Raw genomic sequence first — 25302 nt, 5'->3', positions numbered from 1 at the left:
CTTCTGTGTGCTTCCTCCCCAGCATACCACAGCATAGAAGAGGACGCTGGCAACAACAGACTGGTAAAACATCCACATTGACCCCATCAATGGAGACTGGTAGCAGAGTGGGCTTAGACCTGCGGAAGTCCACCACCATCTCCTTGGTCTTCGAAGTGTTGAGTTGGAGGTGGTTGAGTTTGCACCACTGCACAAAGTTCTCCACCAGGCTTCTGTATTCATCCTCCTGCCCATCCCTGACACACCCCACAATTGCAGTATCATCAGCACAGTTCCCTGTGGAGCTCCGGTGCTGCTAATCACAGTGTCTGAGAGACAGTTCTTCAATCTAACAAACTGTGGCTGCTCGGTCAGGCAATCTGTAATCCAGGATACCAGGTGAGCGTCCACACCCATCTGCAAGAGCTTGTCTCCCAGCCTGAGGGGTTGGATGGTGTTAAAAGCACTTGAGAAATCAAAGAACATGATTCTCACAGCACTTTTATCCTTGTCTAGGGTGAGAATGTGTCCTGTGTAGGAGATAAGTGATGGCATCATCAACACCCACTTTTTCCGGGTATGCAAACTGTAGTGGGTCGAGTGCCTGGCGTACTTGGGGTCTGAGTATGCACAAGACCAGTCGCTCCATTGTCTTCATCACGTGTGATGTTAGAGCAACAGGCCTGTAGTCATTAAGCCTCACTTGGGTGTGGCTTTAGGGACGGGGCAAGACATGATGTCTTCCACAGTGTTGGGACTCGCCTGAGACGGAGACTCAGGCTGAAGATGTGTTTCAGTGACTCCCCCCAGTTCAGCAGCACAGGCCCTGAGCAGCCTTGACACAGTCTGTCAGGCCCGGCTGCCTCCTCGAGGGTGCAGCGCTTTTTTTGTCCTGACCCACTTGACCAGCCGTGATGATGGGGGAGGGGGGGAGGGGGAGGAGGAGGAGGGGTGCTTCTGAGCGGGTTGTCGTGTGGCTAGAGGCTGATGGCTGTTGACTGAAGCCATTGTTGCTGCACTGCTCGTGGTCACCATGTGGGGGAGGGGTGCGATAGCCTGATCTGCAGTGATGATGGAGGGGGGAGGGGAGGGGGGAGGCATCTGGGGGTCTATGTGTCTGATGGCTGTTGACTGAAGTCGCGTCACCTCGATTGTTTGTGGTTGCCATGTGTGGGAGGAGTGCACATCCAGTGATGGTGGGGGTGTTGCACTGGTAATGAGGTGGTGGGGGGGGGGGCTGGGGGATGACCACCTCCTTGATGTCCCTGTCAAGGCTGCCAGGGTCGTGGACACCTCAACAGGCACAGGCAAGGAGGCATCAGATGGGGCAGGGCGTGGGTGATGGGGCTCAGATCGTTGGATGCAGAGCTGGAGAGACTGGGAGACTGGGAGGTGGGGGTAGGGCAGGCACGCAAACAAGAGCAGTGTCTGGAGCTGGTGCAGGGCAATCAAACCTGTTGTAAAAGTGGTTCAACTGGTTCACCCTGTCCAGGTCTCCCTCCACAGAGCTGCTGCTCTTCTTAAGGCCAGTGATGGACTTCATACTGTCCCACACCTCCTTCATGTTGTTCTCCTGCAACTTCTGTTCCATCTTCCTTCTGTAGTCCTCCTTAGCCTCTTTAAGCTTATTCTTGAGTTTCCCCTGTAATCGCCTCAGCTCTGCCATGTCCCCCTCTTTAAACGCCATCTTTTTCCTATTGAGAAGGGTCTTGACATTACTGGTTATCCAAGGCTTGTTATTTGGATAGCAGCGTACAGTCCTTGTGGAAACAAAAATGTCCATACAGAAGTTCAGATAGTCAGTAGTGCAATGTGTGACCTCTCCATTCTGTAACACTCTCCAGTCAGCAGTCTATCAGAGCCTCATCCGCTTCTGGTGTCTACTTCCTGAAGGTGCAAGTGGCAATTGGTAGCCTCTGAACTTTTGGCCTGTACATTGGCTGAAGATGAATGAGGTTGTGGTCCGACTTCCCCAGTGGGGGAAGGGGGGTGGCACTGTGTTTTTCCTAGTTGGGCAGTCAACAAACTGGTAGAAGTTTGTGAGGGTGGAATCCAGTGTAATGTGGTTGAAGTCACCAGAGAACTGTGTTGAGTTTGGAGCCTTGCGACTGTAGAGTGAATGACGTCACACGCTGTGTCCGGGAGGGCTTGTGGCAGAACATAAACACAGACAATGGCGTGCGAGAACTCCCTCGGCATGTAGTATGGTCGTAGACTGACCGCTAGTAGCTCCACATCCTTACAGAATACAGTGTCCTTCACTGTAACATGTCCGGGATTGCACCATCTGTTGTTTATGTATAGCACCAGTCCACCTCCCTTCTTTTGCCAGAAAGTTTATAGTCTCTTTCCAAACGAGCTACACTGAAGCCGGGCAGCTCAACGTTCGCCGGAGGGATATGGCTTGTTAGCCACATCTCCGTAAAGCATAACAAACTACAATCCCTGTACAACTTCTGATTTCTTACCAGGGCAGCCAGTTTGTCAGTCTTGTTGGCCAATGAGTTCACGTTTCCCATAACCATCGAAGGAACTGAGGGCTTGTATCGCCACTTCTTCTCCAGACACCTCGTCCTCACTTTAACTCCCGCTCTGCACCCCCAAAAGCACCACAGTTCCTCTGGGATGTTTACGTGAACACTATCAGCATTCCGTCGTAGTGCAAGCAGCTGATCCCTTGTGTACGCAAGTTTGCTGCCGCTGGAGCATTGTAATAGATCCATATCCATAGGATAGAATAAAAAGTAAAGTAAAAAGTAAACAAAAGACGGTAAAAAAACACAAAGACACAGAGCTACCTCGACATGCTGCCACTCTGGAGGTTGAGAGTGCCGGACTGGAGGTTGTTCTGTGAATGGAAGTCAGAGACCTGTTTGGAGACTGCTCGTTCAATAACTTTAGATAGGAAAGGCAGGAGGTCTGTTTCACTGATGTCTGTGTGTGTGTGTGTGTGTGTGTGTATGTAGGTGCGCATGTTGCTCCTGAGGTGTGTTTCACTGATGTCTGTGTGTGTGTATGTGTGTGTAGGTGCGTGTGTTGCTCCCGAGGTGTGTTTCACTGATGTCTGTGTGTGTGTGTGTGTGTGTGTGTGTGTGTGTGGGTGTGTGTGTGTGTGTGTGGGTGCGCGTGTTCCTCCCAAGGTGTGTTTAACTGATGTCTGTGTGTGTGTGTGTGTGTGTGTGTGTGTGTGGTGTGTGGGTGGGTGGGTGCACGTGTGTGTGTGTGTGGGTGCGCGTGTTCCTCCCGAGGTGTGTTTAACTGATGTCTGTGTGTGTGTGTGTGTGTGTGTGTAGGTGCGCGTGTTGCTCCCGAGGTGTGTTTCACTGAGGTGAACCAGGCTGGAGATCAGTATGGAAACTGTGGCAAAGACTTGCAGGGAAAATACAGGAAGTGCAGTCACAGGTGAGGGCGCACGCACGCACGCCACACACACACACACACACACACACACACACGCACACACGCATATACACACATGCACGCACACACACGCACGCACACACACGCACACACACGCGCACACACACACGCACGCACGCACGCACATGCACACGCACACGCCAGAGTTTCCGCTTGGAAATGGTGCCAATCAAAGTGACCGGCAGAGGTTTCGTTTTCCGGACATTTTGATGATATGCCGGTCAAATGTCCTATTATCGCTTCCTAATTAGTCAAGTTGATGAAAACTGGAGACAGGCTATGTAGCTTAAAGAATGACATAATCAGGCTCTATAGAATGCAACATGTTAATTAAACATTAACTAGTGTCAATTCAAAGATCTAGCCAGTATCTATGCTGTTTTCATGGACAGCAAAAATCCGCTTTGTTTGTTGTTTTAAATTGGCTATGTTGTTCGTTGCTGCTACCCACGCTATCTCCAGTGGTTCAACAGTTTCACTTGCGCAGATGTGCACACACATTGAATGAGCGCTCACACCACTACCCCCTAATGCTATGCCTCTTTATTTGATAACAAATTGATTTATTTCCTATTCTGGAAAATGTTTAGTTTCTTTTTCTTTCGGTCTGCAGTTCAATGATAAAATTATCCACGGACCAGCAATCTCCTTGTCGAGGAGGCCCTAACCCTGCTGATCATAGACAGAGAAAGCATGCTCTGGCAACAGAACACAGTTGCATGTCCAGTGTAGCTATGGGTCTGTCTACACGAAAAATGACAAGTGTCTTAGTGCGGCCGCACCCTCCACACCTCCACTTCCAACGGTACTGATTCCAACAGATACGCCTGACACTTCGGCTTTTTCTCTGGTGGTGGTGGAGCTGACCAGACATCTGAGGCTTCAGGCATTACCGATTTACCATAATCCATCGCGTCTGGCCTCTGAAAAATCTTTTAAGGCTAGTCTGCCTGGGCCAGGCCTGGCCATGTTTGAACCGTCTCACTCATTCCTTCGTCGTTTAATGGATGTTTTAAGCGTGCGCTTCCTATTTGAAATTCAGCATATGCGTGTTGTTTAATAACTTTCGGTAGAGCCTGTACCTTTAAAACATAGCCAACGCACGTATTCTTGCTTTAGTATAGGCCTACATTTTAGGCGGATGTTTTGTCCGGCAATTAGTGTTAATTTTGTCACCTATTTTTAATTTAGTCTTAGTCTTAGTCTCGTGACGAAATGTCCTTTTTAGTCTTTGCCATATTTAGTCATTCAAATATAATTTTTGTTAGTCAAGTTTTAGTCGACTAAAAGTTTCGTCATTTTAGTCTAGTTTTAGTCAAAAGAAAACTAAAGGTATCTTAGTCTTAGTCAGTTTTAGTCAAAACATTTTAGTCTTTTTTTATAACAAATTATTTCTGATTACCATTTCATTCAAATAGTGTTTCACACATCTCAATTTTCCAACAATATTGTGTGTCCACAGGGCTACTCGTCTGTTATAATAACTCATTCTGATTTTTTGTCATTCAGGATGTTTACATGCACAGGTAAGTCGAGCTAGTTATAGCTCGGCTGGGATTTGACCATAGACAGTAAAAGATTTGACTGGACCACTGTCTGGCTATCCAAAGTGGTCCGCGAGCAGACGTGGTAAAATATAATACAGATGAGTTGTTTGCAATATTGAACCAACTTCTATGTAAATCCAAACAGTTATGCAACACTGTCTAAGATATGCCAGTTTAAATCATATCCTCTGACACAATAAGCAAAGTGCAAAGACAATAAGCAAGGTGGTTCAGTGAGTAGGCCTACTGTGTAGGCTAATATACTGTTGAACTAGGTCTAATCTTTTTTTTTAGCTAAGTGGTCCGTGCATTTCTTTTTTATTGGTTAGTTAAGTGGTCCTTCGTCTGAAAAAGTTTGAGAAACACTGTCGTAGACCCAAGTATTCATGTTTTACTCCGCCACGCTAGATGGCGATATGCGCCCAAACGCAACACATTCCCCATCTTAGCTAACTTGCTAGCAAACTTCCAGAGCCCGTCTACGGAGAGCCTGGCCACTCCGTATTAAGTCCCATTGTACCGAATTTTGGTTTCAGTTCCACCAGAGTTCCACCGGGGGCGATCGCCATGAGTGCAAAATGAATGGGAATCAGTGGAGCTAGACGGCTAAATTTGTCTCTTTCACCGCATTGTTGTTGACAAATTCAGATTTGATTGTAGTTTGTATAACTTCAACATGGGTTATAGGTCAAAAGTTGAATGAACGAGTACTTATGTCCTTTTGATTTCTTACAGGTTGGGTCGTTGTTGCCCATAACTCACTAGCATTGTGCTAATAAATGACGTCAACGACACGTTTGAAAGGCTTTTTAGAACAATTAAGTGACTTTAAAAAATATAATACTCAACCAAGTGTATTTTCTTTGCCTCCCCTTTCGAATACAATATTCAAATTACTTGGAAAAAAAATGATATCCCGAGAAAAGTGGATTTTGAGGGGTACAGCTCCATAGACCTCCATTCATTCTGCACTCGTGGACGAGCGCCCTCATGTGGAACCACAGAAGGAACTGCAACCAGTTCAGAAACCGGACGTTTTCCGAGAGTGGCAGTTCTCCCCTTATTAGACATTCTCTGGAACTTCTCTATATAGACCTCTGAAGTTCGCCTACAAAAAAGAACCAAAACGGCCATCTTTGCCCATATAAGGAGATCCGGTTGTTAATTGAAGCTAACTACCTATGGCAAGTTGCATTGCAAGTTAGCTCTGGGGTAGCAAAAATCGTGTGCCGCCTTCACGTACCGGAGATCACAGTATCCACTCAAAGGCAGAGGACAAAAGTGTCTTCAGGAAAATGTCTGCATTTCAGACTTTTTCATCCCCGCCAGAGTTTAACAGGTGCGATAATTCAAAATCCCCATGTTATTTTCCCTTCAGAGGAACTATTAGCTTACTTGCTAGCAAACTTTGCATCATCAGTGTAACTAGTTAAATAGTTGACATTACTTGCTGAACAGTTTCGTATGGACATTCTGGGGGATGTTAATTTGTTTATGTATGAGAGAAGCTTCAACGTCTGGGTATGTAGCATTGTGGCATAAAGCTTAGGTAGTTCGCTTGCAGTTAGTCTGGCAGAAATGTAGTGTTCTTGTTCCATTTAGTTTCGTGTTGCAGCCGCAGGGTTGCAGCAGCAGCACGTAGACTAGCCTACAGGAAAGCTGCTGCGCAGGAAACTTTTGAAAACGTCACAGCTAGATATTCTGTCTTGTCATTTTGTAGACGAAAATAAAGAGAGATTTTTATCTTAGTTTTTTTTTCATGCAAAACATTTTAGTCTCGTCTTTTTTCGTCAACAATAATGCATGTTAAGATAGTCTTAGTCAGTGTTTCAGGACATTAGTGCAGTCTCGTCATCGTCTCGTCTTAGTCATGAAAAAAAAGGTCGTTGACGAACATATTTCCTCTCGTCTCGTCTGACGAAATTAACACTACCGGCAATTACCGGACAACGGATACCCTGGCACACACACGCACACACACACACACGCACACAGACTGTACTGTATGTGTGTGTGTATGTCTGTGTGTGTGTGTGTGTGTACTGTACTGTATGTCGATTGCCATCTTTGCGAGTCAGTGTTAGTTTGGAAAAAAGTGTCTGCTAGATATCTGTAAACTTTAACTTTAGTGTGTGTGTGTGTGTGTGTGTGTGTGTTGCTGCAGAGACGCCATGTGCGGTAAGATCCAGTGTGTGTCCGGTGCGGAGCGTCCGGTGAGCAGGAACGCCGTGGTCATCCCCACTACGGTGCTGAGCGGGCCGCACCGCGTCACCTGTAAGGGAACACACGTGTACCAGACCGCAGAGACCAGCGACACCAGCGAGGACACACTGGACCCTGGCCTTGTCATGACCGGCACCAGATGTGGAGAAAACGGGGTGAGAGAGAGAGAGAGAGAGATTTCTATATTTCTATTTTCTGGCTAATAATATTATAGTAATGAATTCTCTCAAAATCACAAGTTATAATATTCAGGGAATGCATTCTTCTTCATTTGGAGAGAAAATTAGAGACCTTGATTTTGTAAATATTGTAAATAACTCAGATATATTGATAGCACTTGAAACATGGGCTAAAAAAGGACAGGAACACTATTCTTTACTTAACTACAGAGATATACTGTACATATACCCTCTATTAAACACCCCAATATTAAATGTGGCAGGAACTCAGGTGGAATTATAGTTTGGGTCAAAGAGTCACTTTAACAACATATTCACATTGTAAGAAAAGGACCATCATATATATGGCTTAAACTCTCCAAAGAGCTTACATGCTCCAGCCAAGACACTTACTTATTTGCCTTGTACATTCCTTCGTATGAGTCACCATATTACTCTGAAGATACATTTGATATCTTAAAAAAAGGTATCACTGAATTTCAACCCATTGAGAAAATACTACTAATGGGAGATTTAAATGCACGGACAGGAAATGACCTTGATTATGTTGACCCATCTGGCCTAAAATATATTACAACACTCCAACAAAACACTGTGGTGAGTAGACAAAGGCATACTTTTAACTATACTCAATAAACATGACAAGGAACTTCTACAACTTTGTAAAACCCTGGGTCTGTACCTTGTCAATGGCAGAACAAGGTGTGACTCTCTGGGCAAATTCACTTACTCCTCATCCCTGGGCAGCAGTGTGGTGGATTATGTTATAACAGACCTAGACCCAAATCAAATAAATTATTTCATGGTGATGCCTCAGCTGCCTTTATCGGACCATAGTCACATCACCATTAGTCTTAAAAAGAACCCGTCTTGAACACCAACAATCTACATCAGCCCTACACCCACTCCCCGTAAAATACATATGGAACGATGACAATCTGGAACAATTTAAAACACAATTAAACTGCATCCAAATAGAAAACATGATCTACTCTTTCATTTTCACCAAATTCGAAAATGATAAAGAAAACATCAACTTAGCTACTGAAAGATTAACAACATTTTTTTCTACAGTGGGCAAAAGAGAAAAAAGAAAGTAAAATATACTACTAAAAAAGAAATAATATGAATACAAACAAATGGTTTGATAAAGACTGCCGAACATTGCGATAGGAACTGAGAATATGTTCAAATAAAAAACACAGAGACCCAATAAATCAAGATATTAGATCACAATATCATAACACCCTTCAGAAATACAAATCCCTACTAAGACACAAAAAAACTAATCATGTAAAGACCCAACTAAAACAAATTGAAGATGCATTAGATCAAAACACCTTTTGGGTAGCCTAGAAATCTAGACGCGCCCCTAGCGGCTAGGGCTAGTCTAGCAACTCTCCGTTGGCTTGTGAGCTCCAGAAATTGAAACTTAATCAGGACATTGAAATCGTGTATAGAGTCGTTTGGTGGGCTTAACATGAAACAATGATTGATGGCAGAGTTGCAACGGTTTGGCTTGAATTCCCTGCTACTTGAAAACAAATATCCCATTAAGGCCCTATTGTGTGCAGAGGGAATTTGAAAGACAACTGATTATCCCGCCCCTCGGACTGAGCACTGCGAACGGTGAGTGCCCAGACCCTACATTTTAATGTGGGTCTGGCTCGCCAGGCTACCTTTTGGGATCACTGGAATAACTTTAACAAAACTAAAAAAGACAATTCCATCCTCCTTGTGGATGGCAGAAAATGGACAGAACATTTTAAAAAAATGTATGAAAAAAATAGCCTAAATCATGAACAAAAAAACTTAAAATATAAATTGAAAAAACTTAAGGATAAATGAAATCAATTAGACTCTACAATAACCATGCACGAATTAAAAACAAAAAATCATGCGGCAGTGATGGAATCTACAATGAAATGTTGAAACACAGCACAACTAAATTAAGAGAGGCAATCTTGAAATTATTCAATATGATTCTTTCTTTGGGCCACTTTGCAGATCATTGTAAAGTGAGCCACATTACTCCAATTCATAAAAAAGGCGACAAATTTAATCCAAATAATTACAGAGGTATATCTCAAGGCAGCAACCCTGGAAAACTTTTTTGTGGAATTCTAAACAATAGATTAACAAACTTCATTAAAAATAATAATATCCTAAATTCATCCCAGATTGGCTTCTCAGAAAACAATAATATAATAAATATATATACACTTCAAACAATTTGGCATGTAAATAAAATTAAAAAAGGTAAATTATTTGGCTGCTTCATAGATTTCAGCAAAGCGTTTGATTCAATTTTGCAGGAGGGACTAATGTTAAAATTAATTAATAGTGGAATTGGGGGGAAAACTTATAATATCATAAAAGACATAGCAATAACAAATGCTGTGTAAAAATAAATAATAAAGTAACAGATTTTTTTAACCAGACCAAAGGAGTCAGACAAGGTTGCTGTCTTAGTCCGACTTTATTTAACCTTTATATAAATGATTTGGCCACCAACATAGAAAAAACTTCTTCCCCAGGGCTTAACCTCCTGGGTAGAGAGATAAAATGTCTACTCTTTGCAGATGACCTGCTCGTACTATCGCCATCGGCAGAGGGACTGCAAGAAAGCCTTGATATAATGAACGAATATAGCACAACTTGGGCCCTACCAATCAATCATGAAAAATCTAAAATTATGATCTTCCAAAAAAAACAATCAACATCTAACGATTACCATTTCACAATTGGCAAACAATCAATAGAACAAGTGAAACATTATTGTTATCTAGGATTAATAATCTCATATACCGGACAATTTGACAAAGCTATCAAAGATTTAACAGAAAAGGCAAGAAAACATATTACATTTTAAGGAAATCATTAATTAAATACAATCCCCCCGTTAAAAATATGGTTAAAAATGTTGGATTCTGTAATTAAACCAATCCTATTATACGGGAGTGAGATTTGGGGCACCAAATACAAAGACAATTTGGAAACATGGGACAAAAGCCAGCCTGAAATTTTTCATTTAGAGTTCTGTAAAAATATATTAGGAGTGAACAAAAGTTGCTCGAATATGGGTTGTAGAGTTGAATTAGGAAGATTCCCTCTCCTTCTCAATATCCACAAAAGAGCGGCAAAATTCTGGCATCACCTACAACACAGTGAACCATGCAGATACCACCATACTGCTGCCCAGCTGAGGGATGGAAACCCAGAGAAGAATCCCCTAAATTACCTAATTGAAAAACATGGCCTAAACAAAATTGACGAGGATGAGAGATTGAGAGGGAGAGAGAGAGAGGATGAGAGAGAGAGATGGGGAGAAAGGGAGAGAGAGAGAGGATGAAAGAGAGAGGGAGAAAGATAGAGAGAGGGAGAGAGAGAGTTTATTTTGATTGTAATAGTTGAGCATGTACCACAATTATGAAAAAAAATCTAATTGTCCCAATTTTCAAAGACAGAGATACATTTGATCTATAATTACCATAGACGGAGATACAGTCAATCCAAATCATTACAGTGGTATTACCATAGACAAAGGGAAGCTGTTCTATTGATCATTACAGTGGTATTACCATAGACAAAGGGAATAATAACAGAAGGATGTGGGAGGGAGAAGGATTTGTGCAGTAGCTGTCAGATTGATTTCATGGCAAAGCACAGAACCACCGACCACATACATTACACACTTATACATAAATATGTTCACAACAAAAACAAAAGAAAACAATTTGGTTGTTTCATTTTTCCAAGACTTTCAATTCAATTTGGCATTGTGGTCTTTTACTAAAACAGATTCAAAATGGTATTGGAGGGAACATTTATGATCATCAAAGATATATGTGACAACATATGAAAACAATTAAGGTTTTGGACCTCCGTCATAATTTCATGTCACCGTTTGCTTACAACTGGAGTCGTAGGCAGAGTGGTAGGCTAGCCTACCAGAGTTAGGATGCACAGACATTTTAAAATCAAATATCTACCGAGAGATGCCGACCACTAGTGTAGCAGTGGGTTTTTACAATAGGAAGCAAAAAGACAACAAATGATCTTTTTTCATTAGATCCTCATGGTTGTGGACTGGAGGATGGTGATGGTTAACAGCTGTGAAGTGTTTTATTCTCAATAAAGCCTGTGGTGTAGAGATGGTGTAGAGATGGTGTAGAGGGCCTATGGTGTAGCCTAATGCGGTGGTTCTCAAATAGGGGTACGCGTACCCCAGGGGGTACGTGAAGGCACTCCAGGGGGTACGTGAGATTTTAACCCTTAGGACCCGATTGACGCAAAGTGTGTCAAAAAACACACCCTGTCTTCTCTTACATTGCTCCGCAACTGTTCATCGCAGCGAGATGAAACCTTTATTGCGTGACAGAGCAGAAGTGGGGCTTTCCAACGAGACAAAGCACTTGTCTGTACGTTAAAGTATGAAAATAAAAATCATGAAATTAAATCAAATTGCACCATATTACTTCTCTGCGTTCACCTGCACACCCATTACTCTCGTTTGAATTACTCACGAACCCGTGAACGCATAGATATGGCAAGCATATCAGATGAAAGAGGAGACACAGGGCTATCCATTGATAGCAAGTACATCCTTCTGGGTTATAAAACAGACGAAGTGACAGCAAAATAATAACTTCATATAGCTCGATTTACCTCACGTTTTTGTCTGTTTTTGTAGCAAAGCATGTTTATAATCCAACGCTATTGTATGTTTCTCTATGGCAAAGAATGTTCATAATCCGGTTTTTAGATCCTACCAAATTCCTGCATGGCATCCAATTCAAGGCTCATATTGCATCCCATTTTTTTCAGCAAAGAAATACCTTTTTTGCCTTTACTTTGTTCATGGCAATGTAGTAAAAAGTTGTAGAAAATCATGAGTGCAGATAGGCACACACAGGCTATAACACGTAAACTCGGGTCAAGTTAGGTCAGATCAGTTTTTGTCACAGATATGGAGCGCAGAAAGGTCATTAAATATACTAAATTGAAAAATGGTATTTATTTCTGTAAGGCACACACCACATATGTCTGTAAATTGCTCAGCCCCATAGAATTCCTTCACCATGGCAATGATATTTCCAGATTCAGGACAGTCTGCCCTACACACACATGAAATGCATGAAGAGCTAGGAGCTTGCTGTGGTGAGATACATATCAAAATATAAGAATTTTTATAATACGCTTTTTATATTTTAATTCTTTAAAAATCAAATTAAAATCAATGCTAGTTCTAATACATGAAATGATGGCAGATCTGGATAGCCTAGATTCTGCTGAAAAAAAAAACAATATATAATATGTGTGTGTGGCACTTACAATGATCAGAATAAATCCTTATAAATAAAGGTAGTGAAAATGCCCTAAAACAGCTTAGGGTTAAAAGGTAGATCCATGCCAAAATACTTTAAAAACAATTATTTAATAAATATGTCAGGAAACCCGCCATCACCTGTCAATCACTGTCAAAACTTAAACGATGGAGTCGTGGTTGAAGTTTATGGATGGAGTCATGGTTCCAAAGTTAAATAAATTAGACACTGATGTCACAGCGCTCTGTTTTAAGTCTTTTTTCTCAACTAAAAATGCTTTGCGCTGATTAGGGGGTACTTAGCTGAAAAAATATTTCACAGGGGGTACATCACTGAAAAAAGGTTGAGAACCACTGGCCTAATGTGTACGGACACGTCGGCTAAATACATACATATCATATAACTATCTACAGTCATCCACAAACGAACGGCCAGAGATCAATTACCAGAAAGCTATTAAGGAAAAAAAGTGCAACGTTTAAACGGCAGGAATATATTGTACCTGAACAGTTTGTTCTAATGTCTCGTGAAATTCGTGCTCATCAATCTCATGTCATTCCAATCTTCTGCCCCTCTGTTTCAAGTGAACATGAGTGTCGTTTGATGATATAATCAGAAGAATTATATAATTAAAACAGAATAGGCCAAATGTCCTGTGCAGGTCTGTAGGCTAGCTCCTGTCTCATATGGCAAAATAAACTGATTTGATTGATTATGAGTTGTGTTGTGATCACATACAACTGAACTTAACACAGCAACCTCAAACACCACTGTTGAACCTAATACTTCAGGCATGTAAGAAATAAGCAGTTTATGAACTACTAGTTTATGAGCCAGGGAGCAACATCGCACAACAAATTTCACAATCAAACTAATTCAACTGTTTCCAAAAAATAAAGCTAATTATGAATTACAGAATACAAACAAAGACGATTGCTAATATCTTACAGCATTGGTTCTCAAAGTGGGGTCCGGAGCACATTTTCAGGGGGTCCCTGACAAAGTGTGCTACAAAATATAAAATTGTCTTATACTGTATGGCGAAAAATGCTACAGTATCAGTATTTGCCCAATTGATCTGTACATCAATACGTCAAAACACTTTATTATTAATTAACCACCAAAAAAATGAAAGTTATGTGAAGCAAACACTATGTGTTCAACACAATAGGCCTACATTTGACAAAGAAACAACAATCCTTTAAAAAAAATCCTACATACTGTCAAAGTTTGCTGACATGACTATTGTGGTATTAGCACTCTATGTTTTTAAAAACACATATAACATAAGCATCTAACAGAAAAAAGGCTATACACCTACATAATTAACTTCATGTTAGTCATGCTTTTATGTGTTGCGATTATGAGGGGTCCTTGGAGAATTTTCCACTCCATGAGGGGTCCCCGGCCCACACAAGTTTGAGAACCCCTGTCTTACAGAATAATTTAACATTCCGTGGCCATAGAGATGGGAAGAAACAGACGAAGCTGGCTCGACTCACATCCACTTCTATTTGTTGTGTTTGTTTATGTGTTTGTTTGTTTTGCGTGATGTGACACTGATGCACATGCTCATGTCTCTTTCTGTCTTCCTTCTGTCCCTGTTGATCTCTCTCCCTCTCTCTCTCCCTCTCATCTCTCTACCTCTTCACTTTGTATCTCTCTATTTCTCCTCCATCTCTCATCTCTCTCTTCCTCTCTCTATTTCTCCTCTCATCTCTCTCTCTCTCTCTCTCTCTCTCTCTCTCTCTCTCTGTAGATCTGTTTCTCAGGAGAGTGTCGAAATGCATCCTTCCTGAGAGCAGATGAGTGCAATGCTAACTGCCACGGGCATGGGGTAAACACACACACACACACACATGTACATACACACACACACATACAAACACACACACACACACACACACACACACACACACACACACACACACACACACATGTACATACACACACACATTCTGTTCTGTGTGTGTGTGTTAGGTGTGTAATAAAATGAATCACTGCCACTGTGACTCAGGATACCCTCCCCCCCCATTGTGTTCCGTGTGTGTGTTAGGTGTGTAATAACAGGCATCACTGCCACTGTGACTCAGGATGCCCTCCCCCCCATTGTGTTCCGTGTGTGTGTGTGTGTGTGTGTGTGTGTGTGTGTGTGTGTGTGTGTGTGTTAGGTGTGTAATAACAGGCATCACTGCCACTGTGACTCAGGGTGGGCCCCCCCGTACTGTTCTGCTCCGGGGGAGGGGGGGAGTGTGGACAGCGGCCCCATCGCCCCACACGGTGAGTCACAGCCCATCATCACTTAATAATGTGTGTGTGTGTGTGTGTGTGTACACGGTGAGTCACAGCCCATCATCACTTAATAATGTGTGTGTGTGTGTGTGTGTGTGTGTGTGTGTCTGTGTGTGTGTGTGTGTGTGTGTACACGGTGAGTCACAGCCCATCATCACTTAATAATGTGTGTGTGTGTGTGTGTGTGTGTGTGTGTGTGTCTGTGTGTGTGTGTGTGTGTGTACACGGTGAGTCACAGCCCATCATCACTTAATAATGTGTGTGTGTGTGTGTGTGTGTGTGTGTACACGGTGAGTCACAGCCCATCATCACTTAATAATGTGTGTGTGTGTGTGTGTGTGTACACGGTGAGTCACAGCTCATCATCACTTAATAATGTGTGTGTGTGTGTGTGTGTGTATACAGGTGTTTATGTGTTAACATGCTGTGTGTAGCCTCAGGCTCTGATTGGCTGATCAGCGACCTCTGACCTCTGATCCCAGGCACTCTACATCCTGTGGTGTTGCTCCTCCTCCTGAGTGGGCTCGTGGGATTGGCTGCAGTGGGCGTCTGGTGGTGCTGCAAACACAAACCCCGCCTCCTGAAGACTCCCACCCCTCCAGCGGCTTCAACCGATCAGCGGTGAGAAGACTGATTATGTGCACACGCACACACCCACACACGCGACACGCACACACCACACACAAGCACACACACACACACACACACATACACACACACACACACACACACACACACACACACACACAACACACACACACACACACACACACACACACACAGGATAGGGTCGAGGGTAGTCAGTTCATAGCAATGTTAACCTTTCAGTCTCACACTAGAAAAGGCTGTTATCAACTCAATACACACAACCACACAATCACACAACCAGTTCATAGCGAGGCTCCAAACACTCACAGCAGGCCACTGTAGGAACAAGAAAACTTTTACTCTGAAATCTAGGCCCCATCCAAACAAGAACCAAAGGCTTCCATTCCATTGCCAGAAAATACCTCGTCCACACAAAAACTCTAAAATGACCGTTTCCAAAAATCTCCATTATAGAACCCGTTTTCGAAGTGCGTTTCAGACACCTAACATGTTGTATGGACAAAACGATACGAAACATTTACATTTTCAGAAAAATAAAAATGTTGTCGTGTCCATGTGGATGGCACCCTAAATCATGCATGGACACACTAAACAGAATTGCAATGTGTTAATGTGTATGTGTGTGTGTGTGTGTGTGTGTGTGCTTAGCTCCTCGGTATCGAACTCTAAAAGTGAAGCCAGTGGTCATGCCAACCCAACATTCCAACTCAGGAATCCTGAAGCCCAAAACACACCAACGGTAAGTCTCACACACACACACACACACACACACACACACACACTCTTAATGTCAGTCTTTCATCCTGAGTGTATGACAGATCCCCTCTGGCATCACTATTCTCAGGAAGTGACATCACATTACAAACAGGAAGTGACATCACATGATTACAAACAGGAAGCAATAGACCTCTGAAGTTCGCCTACAAAAAAGCAGCCATCTTTGACATCCGATATCTGGCGATTTTTCCTATGGGAAAATAACATGGGGATTTTGAATTATCGCATCTTTTAAACTCTCGCGGGGATGAAAAAGTCTGAAATGCAGACGTTTTCCTGAACACACTTTTGTCCTCTGCCTTCGAGTGGATACTGTGATCTCTGCTACGTGAAGGCGGCACACTTAGATTTTTGCTACCCCAGAGCTAACTTGATGCAACTTGCCATAGGTAGTTAGCTTCAATTAACAACCGGATCTCCTTATATGGGCAAAGATGGCCGTTTTGGTTCTTTTTTGTAGGCGAACTTCAGAGGTCTATGTGATGTGTGTTTGACCTCTGACCCCTGTTCTTTAGGCTAGTGTCCGTCCAAGCCACACCCCCGGTTCACGGAATGCTGTCGTCAGGCCAACCACGAAGCCTCCCCCAATCCCTGCTTATGCCCGGAACACACACACGATGAAGAACACACACACACACTCTACACACACATCACACGCTGGACCAGATGCCAATACAACATACACACCAAAAATACACACCACAACACCCAGTCTACCAGGCCACATACACACAGCACACAACACACACCCTACACAGACGCTTCAACTCCCCGACACACACACACCACACACACAGCCCCCACACTCACACACCACCCCCGCTGCACACACACACACCCGACCGGACCCCCCCGCCCGGCCGCCACCCTTCTGCCTGGTCAGAGCCAATCAGAAGAGAGAGGTGAGAGCCAATCAGAAGAGAGGTGAGAGCCACATACTCATGGGCTGATGGGTGAACTGAAGACCTCATAGCTTCATATGATAGAGACTGAGGGCCAGATGTAACGCTTTTCCGCCCACTTCAGGCCTATTTGTTTTGCAACGTGCGTGTAAAAAAATTGCGAGGTATGTACAAACAGGCCGCACTGAGGGAGCTGAGAATGTCCAATTGCACTTTTCAGCCTCATGCATATGCATTCATGGGAGGGTCAGGGGAAAGTGGGAGTTTTGTGTAAAGAGATGGGAGGAGAAGCATAAATTTCACTTTCACGTTAAACTTTCCTACTTGCTAGATTTGACCAATATTCCATAGCCTACATGCACAAGTAGTTTGAGTAGAACTACTGATCTTCATTATCTCCCTGCTTGTTGACATCTTGTATTATTTTTATTACCTGTATTATTTCATGATCGCTAAACGTTTGATTACTTTTAATGTTGACATCAGTTAATTTAATGTGATTGAAGTATGTTGTTAAGTTGTTAACCTTCGTAAATTGCGGTAGGGGGCGGAGAAAGGCACTGTTTACCTGATGAAATCCAGGTTTGATAAATACGACGTTAATATAAATGTCATAGCGTGCGGTTTCTGCGGTTGGCCATGGCGCTGATAATGCTACGTTCGCAAATGTACGTATATCTGGCCCTGAGGACTTAACTCTATGTGTGTGTGTGTGTGTGTGTGTGTGTCTCAATACAGCCTCACATGATAGAGACTGAGGACTTACCTCTCTGTGTGTGTGTATGTGTGTGTGTGTGTGTGTGTGTGTTTACTCCAGCAGAGTGGACTACAAGCGAAATCAAAGCCCCTTCAGGCCCAGAAAAGCGAGCTGGCGCCACCTAGTGGCTTTGACTCCCCTCTGCTGCCCAGAGAGCCAGCCGGTGCAAGGTGTCAACCCTCACGTTAATATTTTCCCTTGAAATATCCCGTATTTTAATGCTCTCATAACATTAGCTCGACCACTGGACCTGTCCGTCTCTGTACTGTTGTCCTGTTGCTTTGCTTGCTTTGCTTGCTTGAAGGCGACCTTAGATTGAGATTAACCTATTTAAGATAACAGTGAATTAGGCTCTGCTTGACAGTGGCAGATTGAAACTGACACCTTGATTAAAAAAGAAAACCCATTTAAGGCATCCTCTAACAGAAGAATTTGCAGACTTCTTCAAAAGAAACAAAGTCATTTCTATAAGGGGAGGCTATTGGTAACACAAGTAATATGTTTACTTGTTGTTGGCAGAGCACAATTTAAAGCCAATATGTACACACAGTCATAGTCAATGATCTCCAGACTAGCTACCGGTGACTTAGGACCTAGCTTCTCTGCTCCTTTAATTAGTGCAGCAGTTTTGTCGTCTGAATTCCTGCTGTCAGCAGAGGGATAGCAACAGAAAGACGAATGTTGAAATTGTCCCAAAAAGTAATAAACCTCGGTGTCATCTTAGATGCAGAGAGAGTTAAGTTTAAGCCCCATATCAGTAAAGATTTTGGGTGAGGAACCCGTGAAATCTCCATTATTTTGACAGCTAGCCATGCTCCACAAACAAAGTGGAGAAGCTGCATCCATTATGCCCCCAAACTACTTTGGAACACCCTGCCTCTGTGCAGCCTGACTGCTCAGGGCTGTAGATGTCGGTCTGCTGGGTGTCCCTGTGTGGGGTGTACTAACAGAGTTTATGTGTTCTAATGTGTTATGTGTTCTAATGTGTTCTGTGTTCTATTGTGTTAGAGAGTGTATGTGTTCTAATGTATTCTGTGTTCTAAAGTGTTCTGTGTTCTAATGTGTAATGTGTTCTAATGTGTTCTGTGTTCTAATGTGTTAGAGAGTTTATGTGTTCTAATGTGTTATGTGTTGTAATTAGGGCTGTCAAAATAACTGATTAATTTCGATTAATTAATTTGAGAAAAAATAACTGATTAAAAAAATAGTGCAGATTAATCGATTCCGTATGACCTTTGACCCCAAGCCGTTCTAGTCAGTAACCATTAGACTGTAAAATGAAGGAGAGAGAAGAAAATGTGCTGCCTAGATCATTGATTGGAACATTTACTTTTAAAAAATGTCCTGATGGTGTTAAAAATATAAAGTGTTGATTAAAATAAAGTCCTCTGCAATGTCTGCAGCAAGGAATTTGCATATCACTGGAGTTCTATGCAAAGAAATAGTGTTGACATTGAGGGGAGTGTTAATTTATTTTCATTGTGTCCCCTAGGTTATATCTGTGGCCTGAAATGCCTTGTAATGAAAACTTCTTCCCGAAGCACTTTTGAATTTATTTTCTCAGCATATTAGGTCATATCATAGATTATTATGGCCATTATTTGAACAGTGAAAATAATAATAAAAGAGTTTTTGAATTTTAAAGGAACCATATGTAAGATTGTGGCCAAAACTGGTGCTGCAATCACTTTCAAATTACCGTAGAGCGGTGTATCCCCTCCCCCTCCCCTCCCCCCCGACTTGAGGTTGCCAACCCCGATGCCGAAACACTACTAACTTTGTGATTAGTAGATAGGTGGAGGGTGGCGCATCAGGCCAAAACACAACATGACATGACAAAACACAACATCAACATCAGTTGAGGGCTGCAACTTCACTTTTTAAATGACAATATCCTGGCCGGACTACTGTTGTCAGTGATATAAGTATTTGAAATGAACAAGACTTCTTAATGTCTAGTGACATATCAAGGCTATTTTATGATTAATTGAAGTACATTTCTTATATAACGGTTCCTTTAATGTCACTAATGCTGATTATTCAATGATTCGATTTGAATTTAAATATTTCAAATACTGTCACAGCAAAAATTATATATGCGATTAATTTAGATGAATTAATCACAGATTGTGTAATTAATTTGATTCAATTTTTGTTATTGATTGACAGCCCTAGTTCTAATGTGTCATGTGTTCTGTGTTCTAATGTGTTATGTGTTCTAATGTGTTCTGTGCTCTAATGTGTTAGAGAGTTTATGTGTTCTAATGTGTTATGTGTTCTAATGTGTTACAGGACCCAGAAAGATGTAACAAAGCAGAGCTGAGCAACAGTCTTGCCAAGCTGAGGAACACGTGTGTGTGTGTGTGCAGAGGAACACAAGCATGTGTGTGTGTGTGTGTGTGCGGAGGAACATGCGCTGTGTGTGTGTGTGTACAGAGGAATACAAGCTGTGTGTGTGTGTGCATGTGTGTTTTGCCGGACAGATTAAATAAATTTTAGAATGTTTGATTAGAACAATTGTGAATGAGTTTATGTATGCGTTGTGCGTGTGTGTGAGGAGTGTGTGTGTATGTATGTGGTGTGCATGGGTGTGGGTTTACAGCAGCTTAGCATACAATGTGACTCGACTCTGATGACACAACATGACTGCTGCTTTAGCAAAAGTCCATTACACTAGGCGTGTTCGTCTTCATGCAGATCTGTGCAGATCTGACTTGATGTGATGCATGCTGGGTTGAACACATTGGAGCTCTTCATTATGTTCAACCCAGCATGCATCACATCAAGTCAGATCTGCACAGATCTGCATGAAGACGAACATGCCTAATGCAGTACGATTGGTTCTGAAACAGGAAGTCCATGACACTGCAGTATGATTGGTTCTGAAACAGGAAGTCCATGACACTGCAATACGATTGGTTCTGAAACAGGAAGTCCATGACACTGCAGTACGATTGGTTCTGAAACAGGAAGTCCATGACCAATGATGCCAGTAACGCGTTAGTCTATTTTGACCACTTTTTTCGGTAACGAGTAATCTAACACGCTACTATTTACAAACCAGTAATCAGATTAAAGTTACTTATCTAAGTTACTGTGCGTTACTATTTTATCAGTCATTATTTTGAGTTTGTGTCAGCTAAACATGACAACATTAAGGTACATTGTACATTCTGTGCTGGCGACAAAGTGCTGTCTAGCTAGACATCCCAAGTCTCCCGAAGTTTTGGGAGTCACCCACATATTGATAGCGGCTTCCTGACGCCCGCAAATTACATAAAATCTCCCGGAACCTAGAGCGAACCAGAGCACTCAAACCAGACCGGACTTCAAATCGTGTGTGCATGAGTTTAACGCGCACACAGAGGAGAGGAGTGGTGCATTTGTGCCTGAAGCGCATCCAAGACAGAGAGCATCCTGGTCTGTTTTGCTAAATCAACCAATCAGTTTTCAGTGTAAGTGTGCTTATATCTCTTTTCTCCCGAACTTAATCAGTTCAGTCAGTGTATCTAGGAACAGGAGCGTCATGGCAGCGTCAGTGCCCCTCAAAAAGGAAGATTTAAGACCCATTTTACATCAGACTACACAAAAGTGTACCCAATTGTCTCATAAGATAAACATAATGATAGTCTTGCACACTGCACTGTAACAGCGACTTTAGCATTGCTCACGGCGGGTTAAATGATTGCAAAAGACTTGTTGAGGTGAGTTTAACAAGTGTAATTTCATTTGCATATTACTCAGGCCTATACTAAATGGCTAGTTGCCAAAAGGCTACATGAAAAAAAATCTACAAAATCAAACAAAACAATTTCTATCAATAGGCCTTCCTTATTTGGTGTACTGACTAGACATTATTGAACAAACATCTGAATTTCAGTAATTAAGTAGGTTAGGTTGGGATGTCTGCTATACATTGTTGACATTACTGTTAAAATGCACTTCCAGTATAGTGAGTATTGGCAAAACCGGTTATCATTTTTATGTTGAGGCGGTGGGGGTGTTGTCGGCAGCTGCTGAAAGTAACTAATAAAGTAACTTGTAATCTAACTTAGTTACTTTTAAAATCAAGTAATCAGTAAAGTAACTAAGTTACTTTTTAAAGGAGTACCGGTAATCAGTAATCAGATTACTTTTTCAAGGTAACTGTGGCAACACTGTCCATGACACTGCAATACGATTGGATCTCTAGCAGGAAGAGGGCTCTTGATCTGTGAGGAGATGACACACACACACACACGCATCCTCTCTCCACTTGCAAGTCTCTCCTCTGCTTCAGCTGTCACTCAGGGACAAATCCAGCTTCAGCTGACCACACCCCTCCCTGGGGAAACTCAAACAGGAAATACAGCTCAAACAGGAAATAAAACTGTTGTACTGAGTGTCACTCCCAGATGTGAGTCACGCATGCTCAGATTGATAGGTTTTACGGCATAACGCCAAGGGATCCGACTGAAATCCATAAAATAATTCACTTTTCTGTTTCAAAAACGTTTTAGATATCTAAGATTGTTTGATTGCTAACGTTAGCAAACGCCATTCAAGTGACCGCCTTTATTGTGCTTGATTGCTTACTTGCCAGCAGTGAACAAACTTCGTTATGTAGGTCAATTTTTATTGATATTACAGAAGTCTCTTGCTAGCAGGCTACTTCAGCCTCCAATCTAGAACTGACATTAGAGATCATGCCGTGAAAATGTGATGCCTTAGGCTAAATAATACATTACTGCTGTGTAGGCCAATGTCATTATTCTGTGGCTAACAGCACAGGTAGTCACAAAGTAGCAAAGTGACGCATGCGCGACTCACATCCGGTAGCGACTCACAATCGGGGAGTGACACTGAGTACTTCTTACCCACCTGTGATCAGTAGTTTATAAATGCACCTGTGGTCGATGAGTCATCATATAGCCACCTGTGGTCGATCGGTCGTTATGAACCCACCTGTGTTCGATCAGTCCTGATTGCGCTGCATGGCCACAATATGGGCAGCTGTGGCCTACTGGTTAGGGCTTCGGGCTTGAAACCGAAAGGTTTGCCACTTGCCGGTTCGATCCCAGACCAGTAGGAAAAATGTGGGCGGGGTAAAAGTGGTTGAGTACTGCTCTCCCATGCCCACATTCACAGCTGAAGGGCCCTTGAGCAAGGCACCCAACCCCTCACTGCTCCCTGAGCACCACTTTTACAAGGCAGCTCACTGCTCCGGGTTAGTGTGTGCTTCACCTCACTGTAGGCAGGGATGGATTACTGCACGGGCCTACCAGGCCCAGGGGGCCCTGAAGCCCAAGCCTTTGCATGAAATCATTGCCTCAATATCAACAAATCAGGATGTAGGCTATGAATCTGATTGGATTTAGTATTGCCCATCCCCAAAATGCACCAGAATACAGGAAATCACATAAAACAGATTAAAAAAATTCTGGGGGAGGACCCCCAACCCCACCCCCCTCCCACATATATGACAATAAGTGGGGGGCCCTTAATACATCTGGGCCCAGGGGTCCAAAAGTTCATAATCCGCCCATGACTGTAGGCAGCTCACTACTCGGGTTAGTGTGTGCTTCACCTCACTGTGAGCTCTGTGTGTTTCACATATTCATGGATGGGATAAATGCAGAGACCACATTCCTTTTATACGCAAGTACACTTGGCCTATAAACCTGATTTACATTTACGATTTACAGATGATGCCATTTCACTACTTGCTTTACACCCAAATAAGCCCTGAAGTACAGTGCTATGCTGCCACCTGGTGGCCGTGAAATGTTTAATGTAGCCCATTAGATAGATAGATAGATAGATAGATAGATACTTTATTGATCCCCAAAGGGAAATTCAAGGTCTCAGTAGCATACAGACATCACACACAACATGCACAACACACAGCAGAAAGGGTAAATATAAGTATATACATATAACAAAACTCCACTGTACAATAGAGACAGTAGAAGATAAGAAAAACTAAATACTAAATATACTATATAAATTAAATCCACAGTGTGCTTGAGGATGATCAAGCATAAGACGCTTGCAGTGACAGGGCTGGGACTGGCCTGTAGTTCTGTGTGCATGATAAGGTGCTCAAGAGAGTGAGTGTCATGGTGAAGGTGCAAAAAGTAGTCCAACAGTGCAAAAATAAGGTCTAGAGACCAGCATAAATAATATGGACAAATAAGAGTAATGTATAATGTAGACAAGGTAATATAAAAACTAGCAGAAGCCATTGGTCATGTGTGCTAATATAGCATGAAAAACAGTGTAGCAGTAAAACAGTAGTGGGCAGTCAGTACTCAAACATGGAGAGGGTGGAGAGGCAGACAGACTATGCAGAGAAGTCTATATCTCCTCTTCCCTTTAGTGAAGCATTGAACAGTTCAATGGCCCTGGGGACAAATGACTTCCTCAGCCTTTCAGTTGTGCATGGCAGTGAGCGAAGTCTCCAGCTGATCAAGCTCTTTTGCTTTATAATAGTGCTGTGGAGTGGATGACATTCATTGTCCAAGATGTTGATCAGTTTGCTCAGGGTCCTTTTATCTGATATTGAAGTGATGCACTCCAGTTCGGCTCCCATGACAGAGCCAGCTTTCCTTACCAGCCTGTCTAGTCGCCCAGCATCCTTCTTCTGTGTGCTTCCTCCTCAGCATACCACAGCATAGAAGAGGCTGGCAGTCTGTAAGCTCAGTCTGTTGGCAACAACAGACTGAGCTTACTGCAGACATTGAAGGACCGCAGCCTCCTCAGGAAGTACTGCTCTGCCCTTTCTTGTAGAATGCTTCAGTATTTGCTGACCAGTCCAGTTTATTGTCCAGTTGTAAGCCCAGATACTTGTAGGTATTTACCACCTCCACATTGACCCCATCAATGGAGACTGGTAGCAGAGCGGGCTTAGACCTGCGGAAATCCACCACCATCTCCTTGGTCTTTGAAGTGTTGAGTTGGAGGTGGTTGAGTTTGCACCACTGCACAAAGTTCTCCACCAGGCTTCTGTATTCATCCTCCTGCCCATCCCTGACACACCCACATTTATTAGAAAAGAAGCAGCCGTAGAATAATCTTGTACTTCCTTAACAATTATTCTTCTGATCCATCTGATATGAACTTCATTCCTTTATAAATTGTGGTGTATCATTAAGGCACATTCGACATTAAACAACCATAAATTTGAGCAATGGCCAGAGTCTTAGGGGCCAACTCTTCACTGTTGGACTTTTTGTTGTATTTTTACAGTAACTTACAGGCAACATTGTAGCCAGAGACATACTTTAACCATGTTATAATGCAACTGTATGT

General features: G+C 42.6%; 1 protein-coding gene and 1 long non-coding RNA gene across 3 annotated transcripts in view; both read left to right on the top strand.

Moving 5' to 3' along the window:
• Window positions 1-17078, top strand: part of LOC125307644 (disintegrin and metalloproteinase domain-containing protein 19-like) — a gene marked incomplete at its 3' end in the record, with an annotated part of 43098 nt that extends 26020 nt beyond the window's left edge. Inside the window, 7 exon segments of the mRNA XM_048263698.1 lie at window positions 3273-3381; window positions 7111-7324; window positions 14435-14512; window positions 14847-14955; window positions 15450-15588; window positions 16225-16315; window positions 16869-17078. Of these exon segments, the coding sequence (XP_048119655.1) occupies window positions 3273-3381; window positions 7111-7324; window positions 14435-14512; window positions 14847-14955; window positions 15450-15588; window positions 16225-16315; window positions 16869-17078 (950 nt within the window).
• A 38-nt stretch (window positions 17079-17116) lies between these two features.
• LOC125306868 lies at window positions 17117-20764 on the top strand. Of its 2 annotated transcripts, none has more exons than XR_007195615.1 (3): window positions 17117-17255; window positions 18073-18182; window positions 20305-20764. It is a non-coding gene; the product is annotated as an uncharacterized LOC125306868 (long non-coding RNA). The 2 variants fall into 2 exon arrangements; XR_007195616.1 differs by having other exon boundaries at window positions 17117-17277.
• The last annotated feature ends 4538 nt before the right edge of the window (window positions 20765-25302 follow it).

This window comes from Alosa alosa, chromosome 14, assembly GCF_017589495.1.
Source record: "Alosa alosa isolate M-15738 ecotype Scorff River chromosome 14, AALO_Geno_1.1, whole genome shotgun sequence".
NCBI lineage: Eukaryota > Metazoa > Chordata > Actinopteri > Clupeiformes > Clupeidae > Alosa > Alosa alosa.
The sequence above is the reverse complement of the archived record's forward strand: the minus strand, read 5'-3'. Positions and strand labels throughout refer to the sequence as shown.